Here is a 13,167-nt window from a genome sequence, read left to right on the forward strand (position 1 = left end):
ATGTATAGAAGCCAACTGGAAGCTGCTCAAGTGGAAGTATGTGAATATAACCAAAGTTTTACTGTTAATTTTATAGGTGTGTAAGAAATGGCTGGTACTTGGTACTTTAGTAAGCAGTGATTGTAACTCGCAACTTAATATTTGTTGGTGTAGCTCGCACTTCTCTACAAATATTTTTTTTTGTGTTTGGTGTTTATTTTGGATCTTGGGCCAACACGCCGATATACTTCATCTACTCCAGATAGCGTTCCGCTCTGCAAGTCCTACCTATTTGTGAGAAAGACAACGAGCTTTGGTATGTGATGTAGGAAGGTTCTTTCTTACATTAGTGAGAAAATTTAGTTCCAAAGAATTCAATTTATCCAAGCTAAAACTAGATTGAATCAGACAATCCATGTAACCTTGAGGATTAATTTGCCATGCAAAATACGATTTTGCCAAGTTGATCCGACAGAAATTAGGAAGACTAATCACTCTAGCTCAACAATAGAGAAGATCAAAAAAAAAAAAAACATCCCAAGGGCATTTAGGGTGGAAAGGTGACCAAACCCAAGATGAAAACTAGTAGGCCCATGACCCTAATAAGATAAAACATAAGCTAAATTAAACCAAACGATCACATCTAAAATTATATAAGAGCAGATTTTTCATCCTCCGCCCCTGATCAAATCAGAACAGATCCGAGTCAAGCATGATGGAGCCCAACTCGGCTTGTACGTAGTCCCACTGTCAAAATATGTGATGGATCCACATGCATTTGTACCCAAAGTGAGGCGCACACCCCCATATTAAGTGGGGAAGGGTGCGGTCGACACGAAATCCGAGTTATTTTTACCCTCAGAAGTAGCATCAGAGGGGGGGGGGACATTTGCAGACAGGGACATGTGCTTCCGAGGAGGGTGTCCGAGAACCAGTGTGAAAGAGGAGTCAACTTCGTAGAAAACTACAAGAATGAGTTTTGGGAAGTGGAGAGATGCCCTTACCTGTGTAACTCGGTGGGGCCTCTCACAACTGTCTCCCTGGTGTTTACAGCCATGACTCTGCATTGGACTCACCTTATTCCCATAATCCCATATCTCCAATTCACATTCCCCTTATAATTCACTGCACCACTTGTCAATATCTATTCCACAATAGAAGAAGATCAGAGACTGCCCCATCAGCTATTTTCACCTTGGGAAACATAATAGAGCATGCTTAATTTTTTGGGCCCAATCACATGGACCTCATGTGAGAATTCAGAAGCTTTTCAACAACAAGCAAATATAAGAATGATGATATATATTGGTAATGTAAAATATGTATATGTGACACATAAGAGATTAATGAAATTCTGCTATACAATCAATCTGCATTATTTTCTCTCTCTTGCTTAACAGCTGCAGGTGCTTTCTGAGCTCAAAATGACTTCGCTGTGCTCGGACCCATCCTCCATCCTTATCCAAGACCTCAGTGTAAATGGCTGTTCAGTCATCTGGATAATTCTTGCTCCCCGGGGCCAGTCTCCGTAACCACCATATCCGGTATGGCGAGCAAAGCACAGCCAAAGATTCTTATAGGGGCAGCACCAATCTAACCCATGGTTGTGGCCAACAAAGACTGCCTGCAGAGAACACAAACAAGGATAACAAAAGGGAAAAGTCACTTTTCCATGGATCTATCCAAAGCACATGGATGTCCTGTTGTCACCAAGGACTACCATCTATAATGCACAAATAATAGTTATATCACCTAATCATTAAGATCCATGTGATAGATTGTGCAAGCTCTTTAGAATACAGAGCAAAGTAGAAAGTTGTTGACCGCACTACCACAAAATTAATCATCCCGAACTTTGACCATCAATCTTATACAGGCAACAGATTGATGAGGTCAGATATGTTATATCTATGTCCACTAAAAGAACTAGTTAGCTACATGTTGGATCTACTAGATGTTGATTTGGTACACAATGAAAAGTTGGAATCAGTCAACAACCTTTTTAATATCAAGCAAAAAGGAACTAATAAAGGGATTTAATTACATGTAGATTAATTTATTTCTCCTTTGTGTTTGCCTCGTAAAGGAAAAGTAAAAATCCTTGGGACGCGTTTAATTTGCGGGAGAAGGATGAAAAGTACGGTCCATGAAAAAATGACAGTGTCTTATATTTGGATGGAGGCTTCTAATGAAAGAGAGGGGAAAGTAGCCTTGTCTCATGGGAATAAGTTTCCCACCTGCCATGGGAAATAGAAACCTCTGTAGGATATGGGAAACCCACTTTTCCATGGGCTAGGAATCAAAGAAAAATCCTTTTCTTTTCAGAAATGCCCTTAATCCTAGTGTCTTATGTCGTTTTTTTTTTCTGCATATAGTCAATTTTTTAAAGGCATAAAAGGCATTTTATATAGCTTTTTCAGCAAAATAGATGGTCAGCAAAATATAAATCACTCCAGAAAGTGGGCTTCCACTTTCTCCAGGTCAACCAAACATGCCAAAACAACTTCCCCATATAGCTAGACATCAGCTTCCCAGAAAACACATTTCAGTAAGGTAAAATTCTTCCCGCGAACCAAACAAGTCCTTGGCGTCTATCGCCAAAGCAACGTAACAGTGTTCATCATCTTATCCAAGATTTTGAAGAATTAATTAGTGCCTCATAGTTAGTTGTGCATTCAATAAAAGAGAGCTGATACATCTTGGAAAAAGAGATGGAGACAGATTAACATGTCACTTTCAATTATGCTCATTATAGGACTTCCAGAGTTAAATCCACAGGTGGGTGCACATGGGATGGATTCCAGAGTGGCCAAACAAATTGCCCAGGATTCTGTCAGAACGTAAGGACCAAAACCTGACCCGTGATCATATGGACCAGGTACGTAGAGCCACCAACTCAGTTTTCCATCAAGTTCAGTTGGTTTTGTCCATGCTTGATTTGTTTTCATGAACTAATTTCAACCTGTCAAATAGGTTTGTAACAGAGCACAGAACCTAATGGTTCTATATCTATCTAGATCATGCCTTATTGTTCTTGTTGCAACTAAAAAAGCTGCCAGGCTGATAGTGGCCGTGTGCTTTCCTACTAGAAAGGCAGTTCACCAAAGGATTGTAGCTTTAAGGAAGTCAAAATCAACTATTAGTCAAGTCTAATAATTCTGGCTGCATTATACTTGATGCCAGTGTGGGTTTTCAAGAATTCTAGTCCTTCATGGTAAATCTTGTTTGCATCATGAAGTATTTGTGGCTCTCTAGAACTTGGCAATATAAATGACAATGTTTAGACAAAAGACAACCATATTCATGGGGCATGACAATGAGCTTACATGTTCAAAACTAATGTACTATAATCTACAATCTGTGTCCTGAAATGCATAAAAAGATTGCATCCTGCTAAAGATGTTTGTATCGATATGTATATAATTCTATAGTACTTTCTTATGCACTCCCAAGATCTGAAGAGTGATCATACACCAATAGTTGCTTTACACAAGCTATACTAGAGAACCGACAACAAGAAACAAAAAAGAGATATATGATCATAATAAATATATGGAAGGGGTATATAAGAAATGGAATATGCTCAAATCCGACAATTGACAAATACAATGAGAGGCCACGACCACTGGAAACATCAACACATAGGGTTGGAACTAAGCCCCAGCCAGGCTGGCCCGGCCCAAGCGGCCCACCTTTGGTTCAGGTCGGGCTTGGGCCATTTAAACGGGGCCTAATTAATCTTCAAGCCAAGTTCATGTACTTGTCCAAAACTTAACCCACCAGGTGCAGTCCATACTTCTCTCTCTCTTCCTGCTCCCACCCTGTTCCTTCACCTTCCCTTCTCTCTTCTCCCTCATCTCTCTCATCTTCTTTTCCCCATCCCACCCATCTTGAGCTCTCCTTGCGTCATCTCCATTTTATACATTGTTGTATATGTATTTTCTCAACAAAAAATAAACATTGTTGTACACTTATCGTATGCAAATATTGTATGCGAAAGCCTCAGCAGTTCTAGACATGATTGCATGGTTCCAGCGCACCCAGCTCCTCGAGTTTTAAGGGCAATAAGCAGTTTGCAGTGACAAGGGGAAATGAGTAAAATTAGTAGATCCACATGTCAGAAAGAGCATACACACTACTCTAGATTTTTTATTTTCCATTTTACATTTGGTTGCATTAGGTCCAGAAATCTAAATTGTGACAAGAATATAGCCACATATCTACTTCAGCATAACAAAATTAAGAATAAAATTTTCTTGTCATTTCCTTAATAGAGAAGAAAAGCACAAATGTTCTCAAAGACAGTTGAAGAAAGTTGATTCCATGAACTCATATAGAAGTTGGCACATCGATCATAAAATACGCATCAACTTTTCAAAGAGAGCACTATGCTGGTTCCATTTGAATTTTAAGGCATTTTCTATTCCACTGATGGGAGAGGTTGCATGACATTTGCAAGTGGTACAAAACTGCAAACCCTGCTCCCCCTCTTTCAAGCAGATGCACACACGCTCGCACACGCACACACGCTCGCACACGCACACACACAAACATAAATGGCCCACTTTTTATATAGGACCTTCGGAAATAATTGAAGTATATGAAATACAAGGATAGTATCTCAAGGATGCTCCAGTAAGGCTCTTTAGAAGAACAAAAGGAAAGCATACAAAAGGAACAAAAAAAAAATCAAGAATTTTCTTTAGATTTGTTGAATTGTGAGAAAACAAATATAGTCGTTAAGAAAGCTATTAAGATATGGATAAGTTACCCTGATCCAGTTGCCATGCCTCTTAACGTTTTACCCCAAGATCACTACTTCTTAAGAAACACACACAAAAAAGAAAAAGGAAAAAAACTATCGTGGAGATCTATAAAAAAGCTAGTTTACAGCACAGACATGTATCTTTCATGAAATATGCAATTGTATGTAAACTAAAGAAAAGTTGCATCAGTTACAAACTTTTCCTTACCTTAACAGAAGGCCTATCTACAAGAATGTCCATTATCCCCCATTCATCTTCTTGGGAAGCCACTCTTTCTTTGTTGATAGAACCAACACATGGTTTGCGTAATCCAAAAGTACGCATAGGAGCTATTTTCTTGTATGCTCTACTTGGTATATGCCAAAAGATAATCTCATGGATCCTGTAGAACCAAAGAAATTCCATACTTGAAATTGTGTTATGTCGAATGGAAATAAAATTACAATACAAGGAATTACAATATTTGTAGGTTTTCAACCTTGCGTCAGGGTTAATTGCCTGTGATTGCTTCTGGAACCATTTAGCCTGAGCACTAGATATGACTTCTGGATAGGAACCACCACCAGAATCAAGGAAATACAGGAATACAGCTGGTGAATCTGGGTTTTTGGATGAAGATATTTGCAATACATAGTTGGAAACACTGGGCCAAAGTTCCCTAGGACCGTTCATTGAATAAGATAGAACATTGCTGTTAATTTCCTCCTCCATCAATTCCACACGTGTTGTCCCCCTAAAAGTACATTCTTCTCCTGCCATGGATATTATTATATATCCCTAATATGCTGAATGAAATAGACATGTTTCACTGACTTATATACTTTACATTATCAAAACCACTTGAGAAAGAACATATATGCACAAGAAGATCTAAGGTAATAAATTATTCAGATAATATTGAAACAGATTATAAATTAGGTAAGTTAGCAACCAGCATAAATGTTAAAGAATAATTCAAAATGTACATCATTTACTAATTTGCACGCATATATAAGAGGAAAATACAAGATTAGCTATGAAGAAAACACCAATAAATTGTTCCAGAACTTTTCCGGAGAAATATTTTATAATACCATAGATACTTTAGGAAAAAGGTTTGATGACAGTTTCCCAAAAAAAAATTACTTAATCTGACAATGGAAGTTAAGAAACAGCAGATCAAGATTTGTAGTTATCAACTTATCATAAAGAAAGACACTTGCAGCTAGAGCTGTTTATGAAAGTATTCTTTAGACAGGGACAACAGCAGATCAAGATTTGTAGTTATCAACTTATCATAAAGAAAGACACTTGCAGTGTATCAACAAACATCTATCAATAGCTTCACACCTTCATCTAAATTTTTCCCAACGTTAATATTCCTCCAGATTGTTTTTTGATTCAGTCGACTAGAAAATAAAAAATTAACAACATAAAGCTGCAATTAGCCTGGACATATTACAGCACACTTTTTAAAAGAAAGTACACATAAATTTAGTTTTACTATTTCTTTCCTTTCTTACCTGAAATTGAGATGTTTTCGTGAGGACATTGCACTTGTGGAATTCCAGTGGCAGAAAACCATTCAGATGGCCACTCAAATTGTGCGTCATCATGGTTTCCAAATACTGTAGCCCAAGGAATTCCTCTGCTTCTCGTAGGAGAAATAGCCCGGCCCCAGTATAAGCTTGCATTTGGAATTGGAAGATTGTTTGCAGTAATAACGTCACCAAGATAGATCACGAAATCTGCAATAATATTTTTTCGACTAACAGTAAAAGTCATCAACCAAAATATCTTTCAGTTAGACAAAAATATTAATGAAGTTGGCCTACTTTCTCACATATAAACTTAAAGATCATGGACATGAGGATATTTTTATTAGCGCATTAGATAATAAAACTTCCATATCTTAAAGTACAACTTTGTGGTCATTAATACAAATGTGACTCGCCAACAAAACCAAAAAACAACATTATATGAACCATAAATGAATAAAAATTCACCATACTTTTGACTACAAAATGCAGTACCGATCATTCAATTTGCAAAACAGTAACTATGTGAGGTCTTCTTGCTCATGCAAGGTCAAAAGACTCCTCTGCACAGAGAATTCCCACATATTCATTGTGCTACCAAATTCCTTAGAAAAGCACAAGGAAAAACTTTCAAAAAGCAAGTTCAGAAACATATTAATAAGTATTTGTATAAAAGGATCAAAATGAAATAATTTTTTTAAAAGGATCTTGTAAAGAATTTTGTACAGATCAACAGCTCCATTTTGTCCTTATTATAGAAGACCATACCCCATCATTCAATTCTGCACCACAATGGTCTGATCTTTGCAATACAAGTCAGATGCTTCTGAAGCATCTTTATCTCCTGACATTCATAGGACAACACAGACTTACTAACCATAATTACATTCCTTATCCATGGGAATTGTCCATGTACTGACTTATTCAAATACTTCTGGCTCCCCTGATGATCTGGCACATATTCTTTGTCGATTAAAAAAGGGTGAATGAATACAAGTCATATACAACTGGTCTTGTACTTCTGTATCAAATTTTCAGCAAATCTTGGAGATGAGGCATGCTTTTACTTGGTTGGTTTTGAGGTAATTATGTCTAAGAAATGGTATTGTGCTTCCATCATCTAAATAACCTTGAATAGCATGCAACAATCACAAAATACTCCAAAATATATCCTTCATTGCATCCACAAGGCATAATGTCACTAAATATCTTCATTTTGCTGAAAATTATATTCCTCCAAAAATATTCATATAATATCTGAATTTTTTTTCCCCATAGTTTCAGCAAAAGCTTCATTGTCATTCATTCTAATTTTACAGCCATTATCATGGGATGCCATTTGCTTGGTTTCCATCCAATTGATTCTAAACCCTTATTGTCAAAAGTTTTTCTTCAGACTTAAATAGCAGTTTTTTCTTGTAATCCAATCAAATAACAATTTCATCATCCACAAGTATATAGAAAGTCCGATAATGCATTCTTTGAAGATCTTAAGGCTAATCTTTAAAGCTAACACAAAAGAAAACACATTAATCTCATCAGAGTTAAAATTTATTTTGCTCTATCAAAATAACCATTTGCAACATTAATTTTTCTTATGCCCACCAGTTTGCATCTCAAATTGTAAGATCTCACTATCCAAGTTGATTAGGATTGCAAATACCTCATGTATAAAGACAGCGTAGTGTTTAAAACTTCCTCATAATCATAACAATAAAAACTGAAGCTAACCCCACTATTTGGGATCAGCTTCGTTGATACTTGTTCACCAAGCGTTTCTATTTGGGACCACCACTAATGTTATTTCGAGCTTTTTAATACCTTTTTTCACAAACACCATCCATGTCACTTAGGTCTTCTCCTCCTTTTCCTGCATCCTTCAACATGAAGTAACCCTCCTTATTGGAGCCCACTAATATCTCCATTGTACATTCTCTTACAATCTTAATCAATTCTCCGTTGCTTTGTTCTTTACATGTGAAACTCCAACAATTCCTCTTGTATTCTCATTCTTATAAATCTACAAAAAGTTTTCTAACAAAATAGCAAGAAGTAAACTAGCTATACTTCTTAAAATTATATTGATTGAGAGCATGATTCAAAGTTTCCCCTACAACTTAGAAACTAAAAAATATTTCAGGCCTGTTTGGTATTTTGTTGTTTTTGTGTTTTTGTTTCCCTACAAGTGAAATGCCATATGAAAATTAATGCTGGAGAAAGCATTTGCATGGAGCTTCCGCCAGTTTCCATACTTTTTTAAAATAACAAGTCTTTCTTCCAAAAAGCTCTAGAGGTTGTACAAACAATGTTAATAAAAACAAAGGGTTTCTTCTTACATGCTTGTTCAGTCTAGTTCAATTTTCTTTTTGGATTTTCAAAACAAAGGCAGAAAACAAAAGCAATACCAAATGAGCAGTTTCACCTGAACTAGTCCATAGTGGAGTGAATTTCAGATTTTTCACCAAAGCTAATTTACAGGAACAAACTAATTGTATGTATGAGCTATTGATGGCAATTTCTCGTTGCCCCTTTTTCTCTTTCAATTTCACAAATATTCTAAATTGAGCTTAGATTTTGCATGTTTTAAGATGATCAAGAAGCATGATGAGATAATATTCAAGAAATTTTTAAAAATAAAGTTTTAGGCATAGGTTTACAATGGTGACATATTAGGATCTTGAGAGCCTCAGTTACACCACTGATATAACTATATCTGGATAAGTCAACCTATACCCTAAATATCATTCTAACATATAAAGAGTAGTCTCAAGGACTCAAATTGGACACAAGTGATGTTTAATTATAAGTATCCATCAAGGGTAAACTTCGAAAACAAGCATATTACTATATAATTAATTTCAATTTTTCCATTATCCTTTATGGTAATCAAAGAGCCCCTCCAATCTTATCATCGAGGCCCCACAGAGACATCAATCCATCTCTAGCTAGTCCCAAGCTGAAATGAGCATTCCACTGCCTTACATCTTTCATCAACCTCGCCCCTACAACCCCCTGCACTAGCATGAGTTTCTATTGCAGCCTTAATTGGGTTCACAGTCATTGTAAATTTAGAGTTATACGTTGCTTTGTTACAAATGTCTCCTTCCCCTATATAGTGGACATGATATCCTTACGATAACAGTCTTTTCATATTCTTGTAGCCTTGACAGTGATTGATGAGTGTGGATTTTCTGCTTCTTTTGTGTACTTCACAACTTTTATTACATCATTCGAGTTGTACATGCTTGATCACCTCCTAAACCTAGTACTACATTCTCACATGGTAATCACTACATCGTCAATTTCCTAAACTCGCCTCCTTATCATTAGATTCTTACTATGTCATCTCATCAGTATTTAAATTTAGGGACTACTTTCCTTTAGAATTCTGATAAAACTGCATTCTGTATATCATTATTTTTTGCTTCAACTCAGTTAATTCTAGATCCTTACTCTTCAAACCATTCTATCTAATTCTAAATCACCTTAACTCTATATCTTCTACAGATAACACAGATCAAATATCCCTCCAAATTCAAGCATGAAAAGGGTATAAACAAAATTATTATAATGCTCCTTACCAACAGAACGGCTTGCTGGAACCCTCAAATGATGCTATACCATTAAAAGCAAACCACCTACACCAAAGATTTAATGCATTTCCAATAAAAATAGACTAAATTGTAACATCATCAGCTAAGAGTGGCAAGTGACCTGTTAGCAAAATGCAAATGTCAGCGATCCAATACGGGTCTATTTGGATGATTGAGCCGAAAACCCTATAGGATTCATGGATTGGGCCAGTACAAAAGGTTAGACTAGGCCTATATCCATAAATACCTAGGAATAGCTTTGAAGTGGACCAATCCAAATCTCATACAGAGAAAAAAAGAATCTCAGCAAGTCCCTTTTTCTCCCTACGGGATTCGGGCTTGCCCACTCCAAAATTATTTCTGCGTATTTATAAATATAGGCTTAGCCTAGCCTGTAATCATGTGATCTTGCTGCTGGATATACTGGCCTAATCCATCAATCCTATAGGATTTCCAGCCGAATCATCCAAACAGGCCCTAAGACTTCCGAGAGTAGGCAATTAATTAAAAACAAATACACGTGTTATCACTATACCACTAGAGCTAAACCAAGAAAACCTTTACCAATCCAATCTTTAATTAAGAAAACAATTGCAAGTGCCTACCATTGCCATCCCCTTATATCAAATGCCATTAAATCAATTTGTATGAATGAATTCATTTCCATTTTATAATTGCCACTGACGTTCCAATATTCATTTACAATTCCCCAACTATTACTCATGATCATTATCTTCTTCTTCTTCTTCAATATATATATATATATATATATATATATATATATATATATATATATATATATATATATATATATATATATATATATATATATATCTTTGCCTGCAAGATTGATTGACGCAATGAAGCAATACCTGGCGTCTCTTGATCGAGCACGGTCGCCATGACCCGGTCGGAATTGACGTCCTGTGCGGGACCCCAGTCGGTCCAGGCGTTCTCCCCGTAGTGGAGGTCTGCGAACAGCGCGATCTTGAATGCCGACTCATTGGAGAAGAGGAGGGTTTTTTCACGGGGAAGCGAGGGGTCGTAAGGTCGGCAATTCGAAGTAAATGTTAGAGTGATGAGGAGGAGGAAGAGGAGGAGGCGAGTAATGGGGGAAATTAGTCTTGGACGGAAGGAGACGGAGGTGGGAGAAAGAGGAGGCCTTGCCATTAGAGATGAGTACTAGAGAGGTGAGTTGAGGATTAGTTGTTGGACTTCGAGCGTGTGGATGTTTCTAATTGACGATCTCTCTCCCTCTCTTTAAAAAAATAAAATAAGGGTGGAGGTGTAACCAATGCAGAGTTTTTCTAGTAAAATACTTTTTGCCGGATACTGTTTTAGTATAAATTATGGGATATTCTCTTTTTCCTCTTTTGGTAAAGAATATGGGATATTCTTTCAACACGTGATTGAGTAGAAGATTCAATTTTCGGAAATTCTTCCATGGCTGTCGATAAGAATATTCCATGGAATAGGAATCTAGGAAGAGCTTGGCTTCCTATGTTAACAATCTACTGCCTTTTCTTTGCCTAATCTTTTCGGTCTTTTTTATATTCTTATCTATTATCCATGCATCTCTAGTTTCTTATCTATGACATGGAGGAAAGAGATCTTATAATTCAAAGGGGAGATTTTTAATTTAAAATTTCACCCTTTCTATTTTTTCAAGTAGGTATTTTGTAACAACCGAGAATCTCATCTAAAAATAATAATAAGAAGGTATTATTTAATTTTTTAAGCTCTGTATAAATACCTAATTATACTTAGTGCATAGCTTGTATGGAACTAAACACACACCCACATGGATCATCGCATGATCTTTCCTTTTAAGCCCTAACTTTCTTGGCCGGCCAAGAATATAAATCTTTTCAAATCCAATCACAAGTATCACTAATCCAATTATAAACATTACAATCAGCTCATGGTCACCTAACTAGGCCTATATTACAGTGTTCTAAAATCAACTTGAGCTATGGGTTTGGTCCACTCTAATATCATTTGTAATAACTTAGGATCTCTTAAAAAGGCTAACTAGAAGGTATCATTTAGGTTCTTTAGCTTCTACAAAGATCCAAATTTGCCCATTATATAGTATAAATGGGACTGAATACACATCCATACGAATTTTCATATTGGAGTGTGAAACTCGATCTCGACTCAGCCAGGTCGGTTGAGTCAACCTAACAAACTCACCAAGCTAGAGCTTAGATGCCCAACTGAGCTAGATTAGTGCTCGGCCAGACTAGAGAGTCTGAAGCCTCGCCTGAATGACGTGGCTATATACGCAAACTGCGAGAGGATCTTGGGTAAGCTGCCATGCATGACAGTTGACGAGGGCATGTAAAAATTTCCAAAACACTTGTCTCTAATTTTGTTTTATTTTCCACTCCTTCCTGTTAGGGGGAGTCTCCACTCCTACATGGGTTCGGTCCTATTAAAAATAGGGTGACACCCATGTATACCTATCAGAGCACGCATCTCTATACGCCTCCGGACGGAGAGCCATGCTTCGTCACACGATCACGCGTGAGAGTTTCCGGAGATCGGTCACAACTCTTGGACCTTTGCTCTGATCCTGCAATCATATCATAATTGACCATTGGATCTTAATCCCACCATTGGATGAAGACATAATGGGTCAAGTAAATGGCGCCTTGCATTGGAGCCCTTGGATCATCATCATGAAAGATCAAGAGGTGAGGCGTGATGGACATGTGATTAGCATGTGATGTTGACTTGGTCAAAATATGGCATCACATGAAAGGACATATCATTTGATACACCTCCTCACTTGATCTGCACCTCCTCTTATTTGATATGACCCTTTAGATGATGCCCTTTCATGAGAGGATGTGTGGATGGGATGCATCCCTTGGAGATGCATCCCTACACCTATTATAAATAGGTTAGCACTCCATGGGTTTCATCATTCCAATTCCACCCCACTCCTCTCTTCTTTCTTTCTTACATTAGTTTCTTTCTTTCTAGCATTGCTTCTAGTGTGTCCTAAGCCAAGACAAGGTGGTCTTCTTTAGGACAAAAGGATTAGAAGTGATTTTAGAAGGCTAAAGAAAAATAGAAAGGAATGAAAGCAAGCCATTAGAGTTCTTTAGAAGAATTCTGCATTAAGGATCAAAAGTCTTTGGAGCTAAAGTCTTGATCAAGTTTTCGTGTGGATCACCATTGGAGGGCGGACACTTGGACGCCTCGTGGAGATTGTACACTTTGGATTAGCGTTTGAGGTATTCTACTAATTCTGCATTTATTTTACATTATTTGATTGTAATCATTAAGGTGATCTAGGCTTAAAAG

The 13,167-nt window shown here is 37.0% G+C and overlaps 1 protein-coding gene across 2 annotated transcripts; it reads right to left on the reverse strand.

The window, feature by feature from the left end:
* Positions 1-1,246: 1,246 nt before the first annotated feature.
* On the reverse strand, positions 1,247-11,127 carry PAP16 (purple acid phosphatase 16). 2 transcript variants are annotated; one of them, XM_039116959.3, is made up of 5 exons: positions 10,728-11,125; positions 6,248-6,472; positions 5,224-5,497; positions 4,953-5,127; positions 1,247-1,603 (listed from the first exon to the last, which is right to left on the reverse strand). In XM_039116959.3, exons 1-5 carry the CDS (start codon positions 11,023-11,025, stop codon positions 1,373-1,375), a joined length of 1,203 nt encoding a protein of 400 aa, XP_038972887.1. In that variant the 5' UTR covers positions 11,026-11,125; the 3' UTR covers positions 1,247-1,372. The 2 variants fall into 2 exon arrangements, with proteins under 2 accessions (XP_038972887.1, XP_038972888.1); XM_039116960.3 differs by lacking the exon at positions 1,247-1,603 and adding an exon at positions 1,633-4,026 and having other exon boundaries at positions 10,728-11,127.
* Between the last annotated feature and the right edge of the window lie 2,040 nt (positions 11,128-13,167).

Source organism: Phoenix dactylifera, chromosome 8, assembly GCF_051530095.1.
Source record: "Phoenix dactylifera cultivar Ajwa chromosome 8, Ajwa_hap1_PhDact_Kaust_v1.1, whole genome shotgun sequence".
Lineage (NCBI taxonomy): Eukaryota > Viridiplantae > Streptophyta > Magnoliopsida > Arecales > Arecaceae > Phoenix > Phoenix dactylifera.

Excerpts from the sequence above, each read along its gene's own strand:
- PAP16 (XM_039116959.3), bottom strand. The coding sequence starts at position 11,025 with ATGGCAAGGCCTCCTCTTTCTCCCACCTCCGTCTCCTTCCGTCCAAGA. Across the intron at positions 5,498-6,247 it reads CGAAAACATCTCAATTTCAG|GAGAAGAATGTACTTTTAGG; the intron begins GTAAGAAAGGAA and ends TATCCATGGCAG. Across the intron at positions 5,128-5,223 it reads GCAATTAACCCTGACGCAAG|GATCCATGAGATTATCTTTT; the intron begins GTTGAAAACCTA and ends TTGGTTCTACAG.